General features: G+C 41.9%; 1 protein-coding gene and 1 long non-coding RNA gene across 2 annotated transcripts; one reads left to right on the forward strand and one right to left on the reverse strand.

The window, feature by feature from the left end:
• Window positions 1-943: 943 nt before the first annotated feature.
• On the reverse strand, window positions 944-3,897 carry LOC147268475 (uncharacterized). Its single transcript, XR_015112154.1, has 3 exons — window positions 3,765-3,897; window positions 3,606-3,684; window positions 944-2,453 (listed from the first exon to the last, which is right to left on the reverse strand). It is a non-coding gene; the product is annotated as an uncharacterized LOC147268475 (long non-coding RNA).
• Window positions 3,403-22,241, forward strand: lrrc38b (leucine rich repeat containing 38b). Its single transcript, XM_086200103.1, has 2 exons — window positions 3,403-4,906; window positions 18,265-22,241. Exons 1-2 carry the CDS (start codon window positions 4,279-4,281, stop codon window positions 18,510-18,512), a joined length of 876 nt encoding a protein of 291 aa, XP_086056229.1. The 5' UTR covers window positions 3,403-4,278; the 3' UTR covers window positions 18,513-22,241.
• Window positions 22,242-23,922: the final 1,681 nt, after the last annotated feature.

A 23,922-nucleotide genomic window follows, 5' to 3' on the forward strand; every position in this document is an offset into this window, starting at 1 on the left:
CAGATGCAGCCTGGTCACTCCCTCATGTATTCCACGTATGATAAAGCTTTACTGGAGAGTGCTGCAGGGATGGCTTGTTTTTGCAGGCCAGGAGTTGGCATCACCAGGGGTTTCCTCCACCATCAGCCAAAGTGATTTTTATATTAGATTATCGTTCACTGCCGAGAATTTGTTCTGCTGCAGCAGAAGTACAAAGCCAACAAATGAACTACACCACAAACACATGACTTCATCACAAGTACGCCTCATTCTTCTGTTTTCTTCAGCTACAACCAGTATTTTCTCAAGACATCAAAAAAGTTTCTTTTGGTATTTACTGATGTACTTTATGTTGCAGAAACAAATGTTAGAATAAAACATGTTCGTGTTAACCGCAGACTTTATTTCAGGCATTTAACAAAAAAAACAAACATTCAAAATGCAACAACTGGACAAAGAATTTGGATAATATTTATTATCAGATTTACTGTTCTAGGCCTCATTTCTCCACTGCTGTTTTCCTGACTGTTCCAGTTCTAGCATCGGCCCTTCCTTTGGGCTGGGTCGGACACATTGGTGGGGAATCGGATGCAAACTGTGGCAACAAATGTGACAGCCACGCAGCGGTTTAGAGAGGACTGCGCAGGAAAAGCGTTTCCATCCTTTCATGGATGTCTTGACCATTTGCTAGAGGCCACTAATGTTTCCACTTGAGTAACATTTACAGTCATTTCTATCACTTCAGTTTTGTTGCAATTGGTCAAAAGAATAGCAGCTGTGGTTTTTTCAAGTCAAATATAAGGGGGGAAAAAACAAACAAACAACAAATTTCACTTTTTCCGCATTGTGAGGCTTTGGAGCCATCGGGTAACTGCATGTTCCTTTACTCTGGTAACATCGGGTGAGACGGCTGTCAAAGTTTATTGGGATAGAAATAAGATACAAATTCAAGTTGCATTTAGAGAAAAAAAAACCTTATTAAAAAGGTTTACTTCTCCGTCAACACAGGAGTGGGAGCTCTAAGTGACACAGCAGAAAATTGTACTTTGTCTTTCATCAATTTTTTTTTAGGAGACACCATATAGGTTCAAACCTTGGCAGTCGTATGGCAAGTACTAATTCATATAAATGTACATTCCTGCAAACCAATTTTTTCAGTCTGAAAGTGATCCTCTTTCAACTATGTCACCCAAAATTGTTGCTAGTGCTCGTCACTGCTTTCCCAAACCACCAAAAGCCATCTAAATCGTGGCATTGATCATCATCTGACATCTAATCATTTCCCCGACCTCAAAGCCACAACGTATGGAATAATTTTTGCACAACCTTTTAAAAAACATTTACGAAATTAAGTTCAGTCAGCATTTCTGAATCCAGCATTACAGTGCTGCGTTTGCACAGCAGGTTAACCAACAAGGTCACTATTTGGCATTTGAAGACTATGGATAAACTCAGGCCAAAGTCACTGGAGTTCCGTTGTCCTTTGAAGGTTTTAGTTAATGACCAGTAAGTGTGGTGTCAAAGTGGCCTATTGCAATTGGTAATAAAACGTATAGCAGCAATGCTGACAAAGGAACTCTACATCACGGACACAAAATATGACAAGAGGAATTTATAGGCTAATAGTTCCTTTACTGTCCTTGGCTGTAAAACTACCCAGCAACCAGCCAAAAAGTCTCACGCTCAAAAGCATTATAGGATCACATTCGGGGACTGAGCATCTGCATGACTCCCCTCAGCAACAGAGAGGCCATTGCGCCTGCCAGTGGCAGTGCTCTAGTTACTTTTAAACGTGAGCATCACCATGTTAAGTAGACTTATCTCCAAATACTTCTCATCTCAGCTGCTTAATATTAATCAAATGTCAGACATGCCAAAACATTTCCCCTGCCCTGTCTAACAGTCACCGTTTTGTTTTTGTTTGTTTTTTTAAGGGGACAGCTTTTCCTTGTAGCTGAGAGTTAATAATATAAGTTGTAGAACTGGTCACAAGCAGGAAATACAATGACTTCACAACCCGATTAAACTCACATACTGTATGTCCACCTTCACATCCCTGGTTTCACTCAAGTTCAATTTAATTCACTCTGAAAAACAGGACTAAGCCATTATATTGCTGGACTATTCAGTTAAATAGAAACACGCAAAACCACAACGTCACTGCTGTGGCTTCTACAGCCGGCAGCCACCAGCTCGCCTCCCACAAACAAATTTGTTCTAATGTGGTCTCTGTCACTTCTTGTCCTGCAGTCAGACTGTTTACACCTGGCCTTAATATGCTAAAGTGGACAGCGACACACACACACACACACACACACACACACACAGCTATATTTAAGTGTAAACAACCCCAAGATGTATTTGTGATCCGATCATTCAACCCAGACCACAACAAGGTGGTGTTTTTCCATTCAGTGGCACATCAGTTCGGTGAATTCCGTTACAGCCTGGAGCGATGCGACTTCAGTTGGTACCTGCAAACACATTTCAAATTTACCTCCTTAGGATGATGAAATAAAGCAATAAAAGAAGTGGCACTTTTATGTACAGAGGACTTATTGTTTGGAAGTTTTGATATGTTCTCCCCCCCCTTCATGTATTTATTTATTTGTTTATTTATATGCTGACTTGAGTCAAAATCTTTTTTCATGAAAAACTACCTCTCTTCCCTGTGGCACAAAGTCAACGTCAGTGGTGATGCTGCCTACTCATCTGCCTGCAGTGGACGCCGCCAGCAAGGACCGGTATTATTAGATCACCAGTGATGAAGTGAGAGGGATGCCAACTACCTGCTCATTATGGAGGATTGCGTGTGTTTGAAATATGTTGGAAAATCCATTAATGTATTGATTATCTATTGTGGGAATATGTTATTATTTTGAAATTCACAATTAACATCCACGACAGCAGAGATATTTCACACTTCCCCCCCCTGTCTGGTTTAATTCACCGTCCACTGGCAACAACCTTGATCTAATTTCATTTACCTGTTGCAGCAAATCCCATTTAGGAAATTCAATACACACGCTGAAAATTGATTGTCCTCTGCTCTGGCTGAAGACTGATGCCACCTCCATCTGACTACCTAGAATAAGTCTAACAGTAGGCGATGTTAAATAAAAAAGTGCTCAACACAAGGATAAACAAGTATATTTTATATTTTAGCAACAAACACATGAAGGCATATGTAGCTATATGGATATGGTTTTATATGAATACAATTTCCTTTTAACAATCATTTTCAAGGATGTACTCGTATGTAAAGCTTTATAAATGAATGCCTCCCCCCCCCCCCCCCAAGATATAATTTCACCACACTATAGGAAGTGACATCACATGTTGACAGCATGTTTCAGGCACGCCTCCCTGGAAATAAGGAGAGGGGAGAGGGCACGAGAGAAACGGTGGTACACTCAGAGGCAGACGTTGGATTGGCATGGCTGCGTGCAGCTCAGCTCTCCAATCTATGATGCCGCCGCTGCCTGGACGCTCGGATTCTCTCCGCTCAACAACACAGCTTTAATTCCGTGCTTGACAGCATAACTGGACAGCTGTGTTGTCTTTCCACAGCACGTTGCGGGGCACTGGGAGCTCAGCGAGGGAATAATAAAGGGGGATAACCTTACCACACACTTGAGCGATGTTCCGTGGACTCCTCTCTCTCTCGTGTCAGAGCAGCAGGCATTTCTACACAGAAACCTGGAACTAATGGAGGGATGCAACGATGTTACTCTTTGCTTGTCATGCTTGAATCACAGCTCCATATATCCTTTTGTGTCAGAGACCTTATTGTTTCTGTCTGTCACTGCTGCCAGATCAACTGTGGGGTAGCGTGGCGGACAGAGACCCCTCCTCAACCCCCCTCTCCCTTGTCTGTGCCCCCGGCTTTGCATCAGTCCCAGTTTGCTCGTGTCTTTTTACCTCTCTTAAGCTACCCTCCCCTCTCCGTTAAGCTCCGACTTTCTTGCTCTCCAGCCCCCCTACTGCTTACTACCGACCTCTCTTTTTTTGTTCAGAGCTAGTAGTCTGCTATCCAATCCGAGCAGCTTGCTACATGATCTCCTGGATCTCCTTGCTGCTCCTCTGCTACCTCACATTTCTTAAGCTCTTCCAGATTTCCAGCTCTACGACAGCAGGATGCTCCTTCATGAGAATTGAGCCCCTTTCAACCCCTTTCACTCTCCCCTTCCCCTCCCTTGTCCTGATCTCCTGCCCTCCGACCCTTTTCTTTTCCCCCACCCACCCTCTCCTGTCTGCCCTGAGCTTCTTTAACACCTAACTCATTTCATCCCCTTGACCATGTGGCCATGTGTCTGCTGGCTCCAGCTCATCCTCATCTTGCTGACCTCTGTCTTATGGACCCGGGGGGAAAACTGCCCAGCAACCTGTCTGTGCCCAGATCCTCACACTGTGGACTGCAGTGGCCGCGGGCTGACCCGTCTACCTGAAGAGATCCCCTTGGATGTGCGCAGGCTTTTGCTAGCTGACAACTGGATACCCCGCATCCCTTCAGACTTCCTGGTTCTGTACAGTGACTTGGTTTATCTTGACCTCCGGAACAACTCCCTCTCTCACATAGAGCCAGGGACTCTCAGCACCTCCTCCAGGCTGGTCTTCCTGGACTTGGGCAGCAACAATTTGACTGAAATCCCCAAGGGAACATTTGGGGAGTCCCGGAGCTTGATCAAACTACGCCTCGGCAACAACCCCTATCTGAGCATGGTGAGTGAGGATGCTTTCCTGGGCCTCACCTCTCTGAGAGAACTAGAATTGGAGCGTAATGCACTTTCTACCCTGAAGGTGGGGGCACTGAGTCAGTTGCCCTCCCTGCGGGTGGTGAGGCTTGAGGGCAACCCCTGGGTGTGCAACTGCAACTTTGCCAACCTGTTTGCATGGCTAATGGAGAACAGTCACAAGCTTCCTAACGGTAAGAAACAAAAGTATTTGCTTTTCATGGGTGTGACCCAAATATCCGAGCACAACATATGACGGTAATATGACAAAGCCATGACCATAATACTGATCTGCTCCATTTAGGTTTTCCCTGTAGGAGTGGGATCCCCTCCCTTTCCATGGTTCTATATTTGTCTCTTTCTTCCTCCACCCCCACAGCCTTGTTTTAAAGTGAAAACTAGCAGGACCTTGTTAAATTAGATTCATTACAAAATTCAGAATGGGCATCATTGACTGACTCAGAACACAAAATTTCACACCAAGAACTGGAGCTTGCACACAACCACAAGTCCTGACTTATCATGCGTGGGAGTCAAAAATTGATCAATTTGCAGCTTATAATTATATAATACTTTATCAGCTACATGCAACTGGTAAATATTGTCATTTAATCTTGCCCCCCCCCCCCCCCGAAGATAAAGCAATGTACAGGCTCTCTGTTGGAATTACAGACCCTGTCTGCCACTGAGATTCGACCTGGAAGGTTGAGTTAGGTAACAAAGCTCAAGTTTTGGTGTGTGTGTGTGTGTGTGTGCGTGCGTGCGTGCGTGCGTGCGTGCGTGCAGAACAATATACAACTGTGGGATGATGACCACGACCCTTCAGATGTATTATACTGAAGAGTGCGATGTGCCTCCATGGAGTGGAGGATATATTCGCCTTATTTAACACACAAATCACAATTGTTAAAATCGACATCATTCAGTTGAAGCCGATTATGCAGGATATCCACGTCTCCTCTCAGAGGCCGTTTATTCCCAGAGACATTCAGTTGTTTTCGGTAAGAAACATATGATTTTTACTCCTGTGTCCTTAACAATAGAGAGCAGAGAAACAGCAGTTATCTTGTAAGTGCAAGGCAGCACGTGGGAGCTGACGAGGTAAAAATAAACACATCTGACATTTCAGCCTCGCATGACTAGTAGCTCGTGCTGTTATCGTATTCAGATCAAACTGTGTATTTCACACATTACATAATTCTTAGCAGAATTTGAGAATTTAGGGTGAATGTAACTTGCAGGAGCTCCTTAGTGCATGTTTTAAAGATGTTTTGTTTAATGTTTGGAATATAGTTCTTAGTGTTGAAGTCCAGGATGCTGCAGATGGTGTGGGCACATTTCTTTCTGTCAGTGTTCCAAGTTTGTTTAGGTGTGAAATGTTGACCTGTAGGGTTAAAAAAAACAACAACAAAAAAACAAAAAACTGCTTCTTCTGATCTGCCATGTGTGCGAAACATAACATTCAGGCGAAGCTCGTAAGTCAGATGTATAAAATAAGAGGTGGTAATTAAATGAATGCATCTGGACATCTTAATGTGATGTCAATCTGCTGAGATTTGTTTTAGTGGAACAGACATAGAGGAAAACAAATCCCATGTGAATCATTCATCAAAAGATATAAACTACATAAAGGCGAGTGAAAAGAAATGGACCAAAGTGTTTACATAAAGAGTGAATAAGCACAAAAATAAAAATTAAAGCAGGAATCTAATAGAGTAGAATTAAGGGTATGTTGTGGCAATTTATTGGTATCTGCAAACTAAATAATCAAATATGCTCTTATTTCTCAAAAACCTGGCAACCTGATATTTTTCCTAGTTGAATGCTCACTCCAAAACACAAGTGCTGCTGACTCCGTACATTTAGGTCATGGTGTTTGCGTTCTTCTCCGGCTTCCTGCATTTGTCCCAAAGAAACAAAACTGACAAGTTTGGTCTTTTGAGGACGCAAAGTTGATAAACTGGCAACAATACCCAATTCCCTCTCGTTTTAGGCTGAAAATGCATTAATCATGGGTTCTAAGTGTTGTCAACTGCAAGGCATAATAAATTGCATTAGCTGTGCTGGCAAGGCATACATCAACAACAAAGAAGAAGCCAGAAGCCTGGCCAAGCTGCTGGCATGGCTGCCAACTGGCCCCAGTATATATACACACACTGAGTTAGTAATGTGTATCTCACTTCATATGCAGCTCTTACATCCCCATTAAAGAATGTTTGCTTTATGACCCCAGAGACGAGAGCACCAATATGGACAGACACGCTCATACTGTACTTATTTGGCTGCAGTAAAAAAAAAAAAGTGTGCTACTTGATGTGTTAATTGTTATCTCTGGCCAGTAAAATCTTGAATGTGAGTTTTGATGCTACCTGTAATTAAAGCCTGGATGATGAACATTTAAGCAAAAGGAAGAATAAATATCTATTGTTCATGTTTGGCTCTTCTAAAACGCATCTTAGTTTTGTAACAGTTTTTTTTTTTTAACTGTCTTGAAAAATCCTCCAAAAACACATTGGTCCTTTTTGTCTGCATTTTATTGACAAGGTGCAATATTGAATTTCTAATTGAATGTTAAGAGGCGGTATCACATACTTCTGTTTCATACGATTTATAAAAAAGGACGATAAAATAATTTATCATAGCTGCATTTGCATCTGGGCGGCCCGGTGGTGCAGTGGTTAGCTCCGTCGCAAGAGGGTTCTGGGTTTGAGCCCCGGCTGGAGCACGGGGTCTCTCTGTGTGAGTCTCCATGTTCTCCCTGTTCCTGCTGGGTTCTCTCTGGTACTCCAGCTTCCTCCCACAGTCCAAAGACATCCAGAGGGGACCAGGTTAATCCAGACTCTAGATGGACCGTAGGTGTGGCTGTGAGAGCCAATGGTTGTCTGTCTATATGTGTTGGCCCTGTGATGAACTGGTGACCTGTCCAGGGTGAACCCCACCTCTTGCCTGAAGGCTGCTGGGATAGGCTCCACCCACCGTGACCCTGAACAGGATAAGTGGTAGAAATTGGATGGATGGATGTATTAGCATCTGTGGGTGTGTCTGTGTTTGCTTGTTACAGATCAAAACACATTTGTGAAGGAGAATTCAGCCCTGAGGTTCCGCCCACACTAATGACAAAATACTACAAGAACTCAAGTGCTCCTGTACATTAACCACCTACCAAGGGCCCTGTTTCAGCCATCCACAAACACTAGCTTGCACATGGCGTGGGTGCTTTTTGGGCGTGTCCAATCTATTTAAATTAAGACGAATAATCTGGGTGTGAAGTCTGGCGCAAAAGGGGTTGTCATTAGTCTCTCATCATGTGTGTTTTGGGTGTAACACGATGGCGTGTAATCCGGAGTGATACAGAAGCAGCAGGAATCCACCAAAGCTCCCTGAGGTGACATGATGTACACCATAATAATCTTTCATGTCGTAGATGTGATTTTTTGCATGTTTGTGCTTCTGTGAATTCGTAGGCGTGTAACAAGCATGCGTTTACTCGTTTTGTTCATCCTTCTGACTTGGTGCAGTTTTAAAAAAAAAAGAGAGAGAGAGAGAGAGAGCCGTGAAATAGCAGGAAAAACACTGTGCTACAGATTTTTGACCAGCTTCTTTTGCTGGTAAATATGCATCATGCTGCATCAGGATAGGAATGCGCCAAAAAAGTGCTTGGCCACACCTCTTTGTGAGACCACACAGACTCATGGGTGCACAGATGAGTGCAAGTACATTTATTATTTAAACATTTAAATGCCTTTTCTCACCCTCTACTTCTTTATTCTCTATAAATCTAAACTATGCCCGTGATTTGGCCCTATGGATCCCAACTATTGTTGGAGAAGCACGAAGCATGCAGGCTGGACTGCTGATGTAGATTAACAAAGCCTGGAAAAAACATTCAGGATTCCTCCTGCCAGACCTAATTAGCATAACGACTGAGCTCTCGATCACGGAAGAAAATGTGTTGACCTATTCTCTGGATCGCTGTATTGGAAGTGGTTACACCATAACAGATGGACACTCATTAGTGAATGAGTCTGACTTGATAGGCTTTTCAATATGCATCAGTTCTAATACCCATCAGCAGTGTGGGTGTTTCAGCGTAGTATTTCATTCATTAAAAATGAGTAACTCAATAACACAGACACACGGCAAAAGGATTTTATTTCGTATTGTTTTTGAAAAATCGTACGTCCGTGTGCTTTCTGCCACCTCACGCCTCTTTCATTGTAACCTAAATCTGTGAGTGTGGCCTCTCTGGGGGGGTTAAAAATGTTCAACATACCAAACTGAATGTTTGTGATAATAAAGTTACATCAGACAAAGAAGCAGATTTGTTATATTTCTCCCTCATTGTTTGGGTTTCTCATTCCTGAATGTGTAAAAAAAAAAGAAAAAAAAAAGTAAGACATATACACACACACACACACACACATAACAATTTGCATAAAGCTCATTTGTTTTTTCAGATAATGCATTTCTTCACCAGGATATGGGAACATACTGAAATATTTGTGCTTCCCTTTAATATAAAATGAGCCTGTTCTTTAGAGGAAGGCAGATTTTACTTTTATCCTACACTGATGGTTATTTTGGTGTAAAATATGAATTCCTCTGAAACACCAATAACCAAATTCTGTCCAATACCCAACACAATTAAGATTCTTAATTCTTAGTCTGGTTAATGAGAATTATGACAGGAGCATACTGCTATTTTAGACAAACCTGAGATATCGCCGGCTCCCTCTGTGGTGGCTGACCTGCATAATGGAGCAGCTGAAGAGCTCTCGCTGTAAACCCAATTCCCATCCCATTTTTCACATCTTGATTTCCCCTGTGATTTCAAGTTCACAAAGCAGCACACTCGTCTGTTTGCATAACTTTGATTACTGCAGGTCAGTGTGATGAGTGGGTGGCTGATGCTTAAAATTCAGGCCTTTTTTGGAAATGAAAAAAAAACAAAAAAAACAGATTCCCTTCCAAGCCTCCCATGACGCATAGGGATCTTCCAATCTACTGTATTTGCAACAGAAAAAGAAAGGCGGTCTGTTTTGCAGCAAAGCCGTGAGATAGACAACTAGAAAGTATCTCTTTGCAAAGGTGAACTCAAAGACCCTGACACTTAAGTACCGGGCCCTAATTAAAGCTACGAGCAGCAGGTTTGTTACATCAGGTTTACTTCCTGTGACTACAAGATGGGGCTTTTACAAGTCTTCAGGGACTTCTGGGGCTCTCATCCGGTTATGAGCAGTTGGAAAAGATCTACAGTAACGCTATTTAACAAAAACCCAGCAAGTTCTTCGAGTATTTCTCACCAAATCAAGGTTGATCTGGCTGACCCTTTTGGAGTACACCAAGTGTAAAAAAAAACCCATTTAGTTTCCATTTGCCACCAGGTGGCGCAATGACAAATGGCTGAATTTTGGAGTTCTTCCTGTCAAAAAATGCAGTCCTCCATGTTTACGCACTCATTCTTTCCGTTTTGCTTCCGACAGACAGACAACCACCAAACTATTACCTCTGGTGGGGGTAGTTATCTGGACCCTGTGCATTTTTTTAGGACCAGTTGTCACTTTTTTTAGTCACCAATCAGGTTAATAAATATTTTAATTGTGGGATGAGTGTAAACATGAGCCACTGCTGTCTCCAGTGCTCTTGGGTTAAGGATGAACAAAGGCCATGTATAATTCAGAGTGACACAGTTCTGTGGCACATTGGTCAGGGTAATTGGAGCCAGAGCTGCCTGTGGGGCAGGGCAGGCCAGCTCCCATGGGAGACTGAGGCCCCATCAACACTAGACATGACCTGAGCAGTTTCACTACAAAGTAGCAGTTCAAGTGACAGGGTCGAAGGCTGCATTTGCCTTCACAGCCTATCAAGTTGCTCTGCGGGGACCTGTTACCACACTGCACGATCAGATCTGAAACCACGATGCTGGCGACTGCCCGGCACGTTGTTGCTCACTATCGTGGCTCAGGATGAGAGAATATCCATTTCATTAACTCGGGCTGACAGCTTCTTTTATCCTGGCCTAATTTGGTGTTTATTTAAAGTAGGGATGGGAGAGAGATTATGCTGACAACGGAAAGACGAGTGTGAAAAGGTGGAAAGAATTACACAGAGTGATAGCATCAGCTGCTGTATGTACAGAAACAAAAACGGATCATCTGCCAGTGTCAGGAATAAAAAGGTGAAAAGTCAAGAGCTTTATTTTCATGGGCAGGGTGCAACATTGTGCATGAATACATGTCACTGCGTGCTGGAGTGTGAAACTGTTAGGACCTGCTTATTTAACCGTTTCATTGTGGAGGACTGTAACAGGAGGTATAGTGTAATAAAGACGTATTGGAGAGCTGTGAAAGAGCAGCATTCAGGATGTGCTCACAGTCGAGCGATGCTACCGAGTCTCCGTGCAGAAGGAATCCCCTCCTGAGTGATTCACCCTCAACCCACTGTCACATGAATGCTTGTCATCTCGTGCGCTCATTTCACACAATCGCTACTCTGCTCTTTTCTCTAACCACCATCTTCCTCTATGAATCTTTTATTCTTTTGGCTTCAGCTTCCCAATTTTCTGTGGTTGCAACTGAACAATCCTGCCTGCCCACGACTGCCATGTCTCCTTGAAACAGAGTGGCACATTCATATCATTTAATAAAGAGGAGAAGGGGCAGTTAAGTGAGATATTATCGCGACTGGATGTCTGAGATCGTTTCAAGAACAATGACTTAAGGTTTTAAATTCAAGTGGTAAAATGGCCATTACAGCAGGGCATCACTGCTAACCCCCCGTTGCCAGAGGTGACGTCTGTTGTGACAGACGCTGCAGCTGTTAGTTTCCCGTTTTCAGCCGTAAACCAAAACTAGATGAAAGTCCTCATTTGAACTCAACCACGTGTTTTTTGTGCCTAGCCATGCATCTATGCCAAGGCTGGGAATTTCCAAGAACTTCACGAAACAAAGCAGTTTTATCCCGATAGCGCGATATGATTCTGAATATATCACGATACTCAAATTTTCTTAAAATGTCTCAATAGAGCTCAAATTGCTGTTTTCCATCTAAGTTACAGCCCATTACACTGGTTTACTGCAGAGGGCAAACTGAGTCAAAACCATGATTCCAAACAGTATTTGAAAGTTTCATAGATGTGCACATTAAATATAGCTGCTATACCATCATATTGACGAATACATTGCTTTAAAAACGCTTGTGTAACCCCCTGAATTATCACTGCCATATATTGTGATAAGGGATCAATGACCGAAGCTCGAGTATTTATTAGTTTGTAGTATTCCCCCAGGAAACTCAGTCTTAGGGGATGAGTTGCAAAAGTGAGCTGCTTGGGTGTCTCAGAGGTGGGACAGGAACCAAACTCCCCACAGCGAGCCACTTAATCCATCAAAATAATAGATGAGAAAGAACTGGACCCTAAACAGAACTAATAAAAGGAAGCCACTGGAACTGGGGAGAATTAGAGCAAGGGACCAATAGAGGCAAATTTTCCACTCAACAAACATGCACTCGACACAGACCGCCAACTGAAGGTGTTGACCCTCTGGTGTCACACACTCAACTGAGCAGGCACACCGGCGTCCCTTCATAACCTCAGCCAGGCTGATGGTCCACAGCTGAGGGCTGATAGTCAGCAGCTGAGCCGAGCTCTGCAAGTGTCGTCAGTAGCTCCCTGATCAAATACCTGTGACCTTACTGCCGGTGGTTTCGAATCTGGTCATTACGTGAGAAAAATATACAGTGATATATTGCTGTATACATTTTATTGCACAGCTCCAAGATGCTGGTTTGTGTTAAGATTTCCTCAAGTGGGAGAATCTTGACAGGTTTACTCACCTCTAGGTGAGTCTGAGAAATGCAAAATTGCGCTAATTTTTTTTTTCAGTTTCTATTTGATTTTATTTCTTCTGGCGCAGAAATCAATCTGAAGAGAGTGTGAGTGAGGTGTTGATTGAGGGAGGAGGATCGTGGCTGTGATATCACAGGAAGGCAGATCAATCACAACTGAGGCAGCAGATAACCCAACCCCATGGCTGGCTCTAATTTACATGTAATCCATCAAATGCCCTTGCCAGGAATGGGATGAAGATGTGTGGGCCAACACACCTGAAGGGCAGAACATGTGCCGCATTATGGTGCAATTACTCTTTATCATTGCTTGGAGAGAATTAATACTCAGCTAACAATGTTTTATTTTTCTCCCACTTGCTGTCGATCTCTGTACCCTTCAACTTATTGTCTTTATTCCTCTGTGTGTATGAAATGAACATCTACCTCAGTCATATAGAAACAACAAATGCCAGTTTTTAAAGCCTATAGCTTCGGCTGCGTCCAGTCAGTGATGTGAACGTGTTGATAAATCACCGTGACTGCATCCATTATTCAAGAACGCGCACTGAGAGCAAACAGCTGACGTGCTTTATTCAAAGAGATGGATGTTTAAGACTGTTGGTACCAGAAACTCGAGCGTGTTTGAAATTTAATGTGTGATGCTTCGCTCTCAAGGGTGCCTATCAACACTTAGGCTGGTGCCACTCCTATTTAGAGACATCCGCGTCTAATGAAAAGAGGTTGGGAGAAGTCAGATAAGATCAGTGCACGAAGGTGTCTTGTGTGACCCCCCCCCCCCCCCCCCCCATCCATCATGTCCAGCTCACGTGAGAACGTGTTTGCATTTTCCTCCACAGTGACGAGCTTCGGCGGGAGCCGCGTGCTGGGCGAGTAGCCCCAGTGACTCACTTTCCCCTCTTGAGGAATAAAACCTTATTACAAGACGGAGCTTACCCCTACAACGTTTGTTTCATAATTAAAAATCCTGACTCCACACCATCAACCTGCACAAATCATGTGATGATCCTCAGCGTCTTTTAGAGGTCGAGTGTTCACAGGGGGAGATGATGGGCTGGGCTGCACCGCCATGCTTTAGGTGCACTGTGAATTTGAATAGGATCCTTTCATATCAGGCTCAGACGGGCGGGACAGGCTCTCTGCTAAATTCTATTTTCAGCTTTAGTCAGTGTTGTATTTGCTGTTATTTATAAGGTCAGTGCATCCTGTCCGCATCTGACAGTATTTGCACATTCATAGTTTTTCTCTAATGTTAAGTCAACCATTCATTGGAATGGGTTTCCACCAGCTGCGACTGTGTTCTTTTCACCTTGAGAGAGAGAGAAAGAAAGAGAGAGAGAGAGAGAGAGGGCGAGAGAGTGTGTCATTGTGGTAAATGTGGTCCTGGAGACTCCTACTGTAACAGAAACTACCAGAGGTGAGACTGAGTTCGTTGGCAGGTATTTGGGCGTGAACTCATCACTGTGCAAAATGTAGTCACGAAACCGAGCAGGGGTGCAGTTGGAGTCAACATGAAGGGTGTTTTTGAAAATGACTGAGGTCGGAGTAAGTGTGCCAGAAGAGATGGAGCAGTTGAGATCAAACCAAAGGTTGAGTTTGCAGATGCATATTGTCATGGATGTCCAGTTCTGATGTAATAATGTAGGAATAGATACTTAATATGCTTAATATACATGAGTTCTCAAGTTAAAACTACTGTCAGTGCATTTTACTGTGGTAGAAAAATGGCTCATGCTAGTTAGCATTCATAAACGCTATGATAAAAGTTTAAAAATGTTCCCCCTGTTAAGCTGCTGTAGAGTTAAGGCATAGTTTACAGACTGATCTGCTGCTAATGGACCAGTTGTTACGCAAATGTAAATATATTCAATTGCAATGAAGCAGCTGATAATCATCACCGGTGAGGTCAACCATCTCCAACTGTATCCTGCACTCTGGAGGCTCAGCAGCCAGCAGGTCAGCGTTGCCTTACTGGAAATAAGCAATCTATTTGTTTTGACGTCTGTTCCTCAACAGGTCATGAGTTAATCATGCCAAGTGCTAGAGTTTTTCTCCTCTGCTGGACTGTTGCCATTGGCTCTTTGTCAGTATGGAGCCTCATTCTTGATCTGTGTTTCCTTCTTGACTCAAGCGATCCGAGCCAAACTCCTTCAGCCTTTGGCTGAATCTTTCCAGCAGGCACTTGTTGGGTGATAATCCCGGTCACGGCCTATGCATACATGTACAGGAGTAATAAATACATATTTACTGTAGATAAAAGTGTTTAAATGATGATGCATCTTCTCCCCTGCAACTAACTGCAGGACCTTCACTAATGTCTGTTATTGTATCACCAGTAAAGAGCAGATGTGTCACATTTGCGTCCAAAGCCTGATAGAGATCTTCGTCTCCTGTACCTCAGAGCTATACTGTCACCATCAAATCATTTAGTTTACGTCAGTGAGCCACACTGTTTAACTGAGCGACAAAAGTCTTCATTACCAGGGACCGAGCAAGTGAGCAGAGTAAAAGTGCAGCAGACAGCGCAAATGAGGGAGTGACGTTAGCTGATATCAGCAGCAAGCTACTAACAGAAAAACCTCAGATGTTTTTCAGAATAAGGCTCTCAAAGCTAGCTCTAAAAAAAACATAAGAATAATAAGAATAATATTAATGCGTTGCTAGTTTTAATTAGAAGGTAAGATTACTGCACTGTCAGTAATGAGAGTGTGTTTAAGCCGAGCCGGTTGAATGTCACACATCCATGATTTAAGGCTAATTGTTGCCTTTTGATGTACATGTGCGTTTGACCGATAGAAGAAATGTGAGGATGTATTTCTTCCGAGTCACTAAGTTCTATGAAACTCTTAAATAATTCAGTTTCAAGCCTAATTATCTCTGCAAAGTTTTCATATAAGTGCAGTGATGCAGTGTAGTTAGCAACAACCCCGTAACCACCATTCTAATCACCAACACTAGTTTACATTCATTAGCACACGATGGAGGGCGTTTCTAAGAACTGGGTGCAGTATTTTCAAAAGATGAAACCAAAGTCCTCACTGGAAGTTGTTACATTCATATGAATATTCTGTCCAATAACTACACTGATAGGCATTCATGCGCTGATTCTAGTGTTGTTGTTTTCTTTTAAATTTCACAACTTTTCTAATTGCTAAACTGTATAACCACACCACTACGTACACGCCTTTGCGTGTTTGTCTGCCAGGATGATTTTCACAAGACTTGATGGAGGTGCGTAGCAAGGGTCAGTGAGGAACTCATTAAATTTTAGGGCAGAGTTGTGAAACAGGGAAATACTGTCTTTCTCAAACACTGGCCTTGTTAGACATCTGCACTCTGTGAGCACTACTACAGTAGTTAATACTGTGGAGGAGCAAGGAAACCAATTTCATGCCATCATTCATTACCCCCTGCCAGGGGTTATGCTCTTGGTGCCATTTGTCTGTCTGTCCGCAGGATTAAGCGAAGGTGTTACAGCTGCTCTCAAATATGTCTCTTTAACTTGTCCTCACGGCCACAATTTTCACACTTCACAACGTAGACGAATTTGTCGTCTTTCACACAATAAAAGTCACATTTTCCTCCACGACCCTCGCTCCAAGTGACAGGAGTAACCTCCAAGTGCCCCCTAGACTTCCAAGTTTTGTCAAGGATTTGTCGAGGGGAGCTAAAAGGACACGCACTTATAAAACCTACTCTGTGCATGAAGACACTGCTGCTGCCCTAATTTTAATTCATGTGTTTCGACCCCGAGGGACTCGTTGAGAGCTTGCCCTTGTTTATAATGATGTCAAGAAAAAAAGACAAAAATCAATGAAAACAACAACTTCAAATTCAAATTGAAAACCATTATAAACAGAAGTTGAACAATTTAAGATCAGTCATGTAGTTTTAGAATTGGGTTGCACAGTTAGGGTACACATAGTATCCTCAAATGTCAATAAAACTGGATCAGGATAAAATATTGAACATATCATGACTTTGTCTGTGGTTGTATTCATGAATTTTTTAGGAAAAACAACATAGACCTTGAGTTAGGTCTGTGCTTTCTGAGTGTTCAGTTTTAAAGTTTATATATTTCTATAGCTTTTATCAGCCAAAGGACACATAAACTATCCAACTTTTAAATTTGTCAAGATTAAAGAACATACAGTACAGAGAGTGCCTAAGAGGAGCCCTTTCACGATGAACAAAGCATGGTGCAAATTGTGCACTGCAAAGACTGAGAACTGGTGCTGTGTGCGTTTGTATGTACTGTATCAGTGAAAAGTAGCCACCCACATTGCAAGGTTTTATTTCTACCCACCTATATGCTGCACATCAAAATGTCTAGTTCTATACCACGCAACGCCAATAGGAAAGTAACAGCTGTCAAATTAATCTCAAACGAGTCTTGTGGGGGACAATACGGCGAGATGAACCACTGTTTTACTGCAAAGCAAACCTCCATTTTGACTAAAGAGGCACTCACAGTGACTCTTTAGTCAGTTTAGATTCACAATTATGTGCAGTTTGCAACCTTGTTTTGTTGTTTACATCGACTGAAACTACGTGCAAAATTAGAAATTTTAGTGATGTAATGAATTAACTCAGCATGACAACCATTGTATGTTTTTAACTCTGGTCACCTTCCCATGGTCTCCATGAGCTTCAGTCCAAGATGAACAGAGTAATATGAAGTCTACTTCCTCCATTTGCAGTCACATGACTACGACTCTTTATACTTGCGAAGACACAGGGGTGGCTCGCTTTCTTTACTGGTTCAACTAACCCCGTCCTCCCCTGTCCTTAAAATCTAGGAACAGCAATGTCCTTTTTCCATTTGAATTATGTCTTAACAATTAACTGTAAGAAGTTATGTGTTAATGGAGACCACAGTCAGAGTTATCATGACTCTATCTTGCGATGAGGTGGTCAAGGTGCCCCCAGCTCAGATTTATATGTCAAACCATCATGTTTTTAAAATGTAACAGGGCTCTTCATTACGTTGAGTACCCTAATATACATGAAAGCTTATGTCAGAATGATTTAAACAGTTTTAAAAGTTTATTTTCTTCTGTCAGCCATGCACGGGAGATTCACAAAGAGGCGCCTATATCAGTTTAAGGGCCTCGCTCATAAAACTGAAATAAATAACTAGAGATGTGCAGTAGATAGATGATGCACAGAGAGCTACAGTACATAGAGCTGTGGGTGAGTGTACACACAGAGAAACTTCTACTCATAGGCCAAGACTTCTGATCGACCTTACACTTATTAAATCTGCTCCCACTCTTTCCCATCATGGGTCTGTTGAATTATCTACTACACAGTCTTCCTGAATCAAATAACTGCCGGCTTTCCAGCAAGAAAGAGAGGACACAGCGTCTGTGCTGTAGGTCCGGACCACTGTCATTACGGGCCATGTGAATTATGAGTCCAACATGCAAATCACCTTAATTTACCTATTTCCTTTTGCCTAATTGAGATATATTTCTTAATAATTCAATTCTAGAGGAAATAATAGAAAGAATGATTGCTGACATTTGGGTATACTGCACAATAATAAGACACAGTACTGTCTGCTAGCCCTGATGTATTATGTAACCCTTGAATAGTTGCCATGTGGATAAATTTATCCAGAAGTCCATGAATATGGCATCATTCACTGCAACCCAGCTTGTCTATTACATTTGTCTAATCTTGTTTTCTGTATTTTGTGCAGGAGTGGAAGGCATGGAGTGCTCCCTCCCCATGGACGGCAGACGCGTGTCCCTGACCCAGCTCTCTAAGGACAGCTTCCGCGAGTGCCAGGCCACCCTGACTCTAACAGACCTGCTCATCATCATTTTCTCTGGGATATCAGTGTCTGTTGTGGCCATAATGACGAGCTTCTTCCTAGCTTCAACTGTTCATTGCTTCCAGCGCTGGAGTAAAGGCACTAAAGGGGATGAGGAGGAGAGTGAAGAATGAGAAGGATGTACTTTTAAGGGCTTGTCTGGTCCTGATAGCTCAAACGAGGATGGACGACGTGTGCGACATGTGACAAGTTTAATGCTGCTTCCTCCCTGGGGAAAATCCAGGACTGAATCTTGTCCTGGTACAGGTGTAGTTGTCTTTTTCACACATGGACACCTTAACATGGTAAGAAAGGACATGTCTAAGGAATGAGCCAAAGTCCCACTAAAAGGTAGAGAGTGCCCTACTCACAAAATTATATCTTCCACATTTTGGCTGAGAGACCATGTGGTCGTTTTTAGTGATCACTGGCGTTTGGCTCAATGTTTGAGGTCGGCACAAATATAGCAAGGTTAACAACTTCATGATGACGGAGAGAAAGATTTTTACGAAGTGTTGCTGCAGTAACGTCACATTCGTCTTAGATGAGCCAATAAAATCTCAACAAACTGGACACCAAACTCTGGAGTCAGAAGTAAATCCATCCAAGCTAGCGTGATCTTAGGATGACTTGAACTGAGGATAAACATGTGTGTAGGGCAGCATTTAAAAAAAGATGTCATACTGACCAATGACCTCAGTATTTAAATGCCTATAACAAAATATGCTGGCATATCCTTACATTTAAAGTGTTTTTGTTTTGGGTTTTTTTGGACAGTCTCACTCACTAACATTAAAAAGTGATTCACAAACACTGGCAAATACTGTTGTTCCTAGAATAGACTGCAGCAGGGAAAAAAAGGATTTGGACCATGACCGGATGGTGGAGATGACACATTTTCCTCAGCAGTATATTGACTATGTAATCACAAATGTATGTACAAAATACAAAAACACATGTAAACAGAGAGAATATACCGTATTTTCCTTAGACTGATCAACAGTGAACTGTGTAGAGAGATATTCATGAATAACCAAACAGTATAATCTTGATAATTAGGTCAAATATGGTATCAGAATAGAATTTGTGTAGAGCTGTTGTGTTGACTAACGCACTTTAAATGGTGAACTTAATTATGACAAAACCCCTACCTACACTATTTAGGCTGTTTATTCTTCATCTGCCAAAGATTAGGATTAGGTGAAGGCGAGATTGCATATGTGATTTTTTTAGTGGATGATGAGTGATTAGTCAAATAGGGATCGCTCTTAAACAGAAGGCAGCACAATTGACACTCTATATTGTATTCTCATGAAATATTAGTATGGTATATTAAGGAAAGTCATGCACAATTTTTCCTGCACGGTTCTACGAATGTCCAACAACGCAAGCCATCAGGATGCAGTGAGAACCTCAAGAAAAATACCCTACGTTCCTTTCAGTCTCATTGGAAAATACCTCCTTCAGACTGCAGCCAATTTTTTTTCTGTCCTCACTGATATTTGCAAGTGATGAGATCAGATTTATTGTGTCCAGACATCACCTATCTATCTACAAGAACGCAAGCTCAAGGCAGCCAATATCTGTGGAAAAATTAGTCATGATGCACAAGATATTTTTGAAGAAATCTGGCTAGAATAAGATCTGGTAAAAATAGCATTTAATAATTTGTTTTGAAACCGTTGTGATCCACTCTGGGTAGGCCAGAAATCTGATTTGTGCTGACACTTGTTAAAATACAAATAAATAGGAAAAGCGACTGCAAAAATATCCCAGTGTCTTGTTCCTTGCTCACAAGTACATGGGCTTTCTATGAATTATTGTGCATTACTTTTAGCAGGTATAAGTATTGTTCCCCCCAACGATTACATGACATTGCCTGGAATCATGCACGTTTGTCTATAATCTCTAGCATAGAACAGGCAGGCCGGTTCAATAGCTATTGATTGTTCATCAGCAGTGGATAGAAGGTCAGCTTCTTGAGAAATAAATATACACATTTTGTTTCATCTAATATGTCCAAAAATGGGCCAGCTATTAAATATATCGTGGTCTCATAGTCACCTGTTTGTCAATGGCCAGGGTCCCTCTTCTGTCTTGCTGTAAAGCTGCTTATTTAAGCTACGGGAAAGGATTCTTGACAAAAGGTACTTTGTTTCAACAGCATTTGCATTTACTGGAGCCACGGCGCATTGTATTTAAATTTGAATTAACCAGTGCCCTGAATTTCATTGGTATCCGATTCTTATTTGCATTCTTTCTTTAATCATTGGTATTTCTCACTCCATGGCGAAGGTATGTTGCATTGCTTCTCACATTCTTGTAAAGCATGAATAATTCAGTGCTACCGAGACATGAAGCAGAGAGAATGACAAGCCTCTAGATGCAAACAAGCAAAGGACAGAAAAATAGCCGTGAGCAAATACAACCGTCCTTTCTATGTAGTTAAAAAAAGATTAAAAAGGATTTTTTTTTTGTCCCTTCAGAACAACTCATAACACCGAATGTGAAGCATTCTGAAGCACTTTTTTTTTTTCAGTGCAGAAATTACAAGAAATAAATGCAGCTGTGTTCTTTTTCCATTGCTATCAGCCTACAAAAAAAGCATGAGAGCTTCACAGGAGGCTAATTGGATCCCTGTATACATGTTTAAAGGACGTGTAATCATTGATGCCAGCCTGTATTCTCACAGTATGCTTTCATTCATATGTGATGTCACATTTCGTGCTTAAAATGTCACATCCGTATAAGCAGTGCAAGAGCTGTAAGGCATGGATGTCACGCATTTGCCAGAATGGAAGTCATGTGGGACACCTTGAAGACAAATACCCATGAGAAATTCATCTTGATATCTGTCAGGCAGCTGACAGGTTGCTAAGATTCCACCCCCGAACACTGATTGTCCAAATAGCTTTGTAGCACAAGACCTTTGTCGAGCCTGTTCGTGTTTAATTCTCTGGGGAATATAGTTTCAGAAATGTACTATAGATTTTGAGTGGTAAATCTGTTATTATTGTAGACTACATATGAGCTGTGTAAGCATGGAGAGGTGTAGCAACATTGGGAGGAACAGGATGGACGTTCGTCAAGCTCCTACAGGGCGTGATGCTATGGATTTATTTTTATTTTAATTCAGTCTTTCCTGTTTCTCATAACATTTTGCTCAGAAATAGGAACTATATTTAAGTTCACGCCTGTAGAAAGTTGGAATATGACAATACAAGCCATGCGGGTATGAAGCAACGGATATTCAACATAAACATTTGACTGCTCAATAGCGCAGGTCTAGAAAAGTCTATTGTTTTCAGTGATTTCTCTTTTTACAGATGTTAAAATGCTTTCTTAACTCATATCTGTAGGTTCAGACAACAGAGAAAGAACCGGAGAGGGAGTTTTTATACATATCATTATCATTCCAACTACTGTGTAGTTGCTGTATATTAACAAATTCTTATGTTAGCTTAGCACTTAGCTTGAAGCATACGTTCGCATGACAGTTTCATTTCTCTTGCTCATTTTATTAAGTAACAAATATCAGGACGTTAGGAGCATGCACTGTTCAGTTCCCTACAGTACAACTTTCAGATTCATGTCTATTTTTCTATTAAACCTTTCAGAATGAAGCATTTATTTACTCTGTCAGTCCCCAAAGTCATTTCTGGCCTTGTGCACCCAGAAAGCAGAGACACCTGGTGGCTGCTTTGTCTTGATAGAGACGCAAAATAAAATATGACACAATAAACCAAAATCCTTGTTTGTCACATAAATGTCAGAACGGCTCGAGTTTAAATTAAGTGACAAGAGCTTGTGAAGTTGTGGCTGCAGATGAATGCATTTCAAGATATCCTCAAACAGATCGTATGTGTAGCTGTATTTTGATGTTTGGTTAAAAAAAAAATAAAAAAATAAAAAAATAAAACCTTCTTTTTCTCCTGTCTGTTGCATTTTTTTTTTTTTTTACCGTGATGCAATACATACATACTGCATCTGTCCTGGACCTCTAAGCCTATTTTAGTATTTAAGCTGGGAGTCGTCCTGTAAAAACTTGCTCACCTGTTTTCAAAGAATGCGTGACAACAGCGAAGGTAAGTGTTATGAATCTGCTCCCCTTTATTTGCATAGTCGACAGATTTAGTCTCATCGCATGCAGCAGCAAATGAGAGAGTCTGGTCTGTAAACACAGTCTTATTTCACAAAGCGCTGTCATCACTGCAGGTATGCAAATGGCTGCACTATTTTTGGAAATGGTGTTAGACACATTTTTGAGCCTTAAAATGCTTAATTCCACCCGATTACATAACAAGTGTCCAGACAATCTCTTTAATTCAGAGCTGTGCACATTTGTAATAATGATGGAGGTTTAATCAAGTCAGGCAAAAACTGATTCCAGCAAATGTGTGAACACTTTATTTCTGCTCCTCTCTAGATTCTTATTGCTCAGCTCTTAAGCACAGCACAGAGGAATTATTCCCTCCCTTATTCCGATGATTCATTTGCCCACATTTTCAGTACGTGCCTTTCTCGTCCTTTATCACTGGCAAATGAGGCTGCAGTCTAACATATGCTATTCTTAAAAAAAAATGTAGTCAGAGAGTAGCAGAATGACAAAACCATAACCACTGGGGCATGTAATGGTGGCTAGAAAGAGCACCATCATGGCACTCACCAGAACAAGCACACAAAAAAATCATCGTTTGTGGAGCTATTTACAGTTCAAATGAAGTATTGCTATTGGACAAGGAACTGCATGCATGAAAGAACTACTATGATAGTGCACCGCTGAAAAGAGGCCTCTGAGGGTGGTGGTCGTGATGAGGATGCTCCTGCAACCATTTACCTCATTTGGTTGCCATGGCTACACAGCCGGAGGCCCGAGCTCTTGGACGCCGAGGCGGGAACAGGGAGAGGGAGGGATGCCGGGAAGCATGGCCCTCAGTGTGGCTGCCTTGCCTCTCTTTCCATGCATCACCTAACTGGACCTGGCATTTAAAAAGGAAAAAAAAAAAAGTCCATTGTGCTGTGGCCTTATGAACTAATGTGTGACTTTCATATCCACCTTCCCTCGTTAAATTGGTTGCAAAAGACCTTTTGATAGGTCAGATAAGGATATGCATCATCTGTAGTGTAGTGTGGTATAGACCCTACGAGGAGGGAAGGCTCAGCAGGCTTCACCAAGCTGGTATGACTGAAAATCTATTATTCCACGAGGATCATTGATTGAAATAAAGTAGGCCGGAGATACAGCATATACAATTCGCTGATTAAAACAGCTTAATAATTATTCTTAATTTTTTTTTTTTTTTTTAACAGCCATGGCTCAGATTAAATTCCACAGTCTACTGCAATTAACTGGATGAAAACAAGTGAATTTATTGGATTGAATTCTAAGAATATACAAAAGGAATGTGCTGTGGGGAAGAAACATTCATTGTCTCTTGTTACTGTTTGTTCCTGACCTACAAACACAGGAAGCTCTGAATGAATAATGGCCTGCTGCTTTACAGCTGGATGAGGGTTTGGGGCAGCAGTGGAGTCGGGTTGCTA

The sequence above is a fragment of the Aulostomus chinensis genome, chromosome 3 (assembly GCF_037954235.1).
Source record: "Aulostomus chinensis isolate RoL2024-O1b breed Wild chromosome 3, RoL_Achi_v1.0, whole genome shotgun sequence".
Lineage (NCBI taxonomy): Eukaryota > Metazoa > Chordata > Actinopteri > Syngnathiformes > Aulostomidae > Aulostomus > Aulostomus chinensis.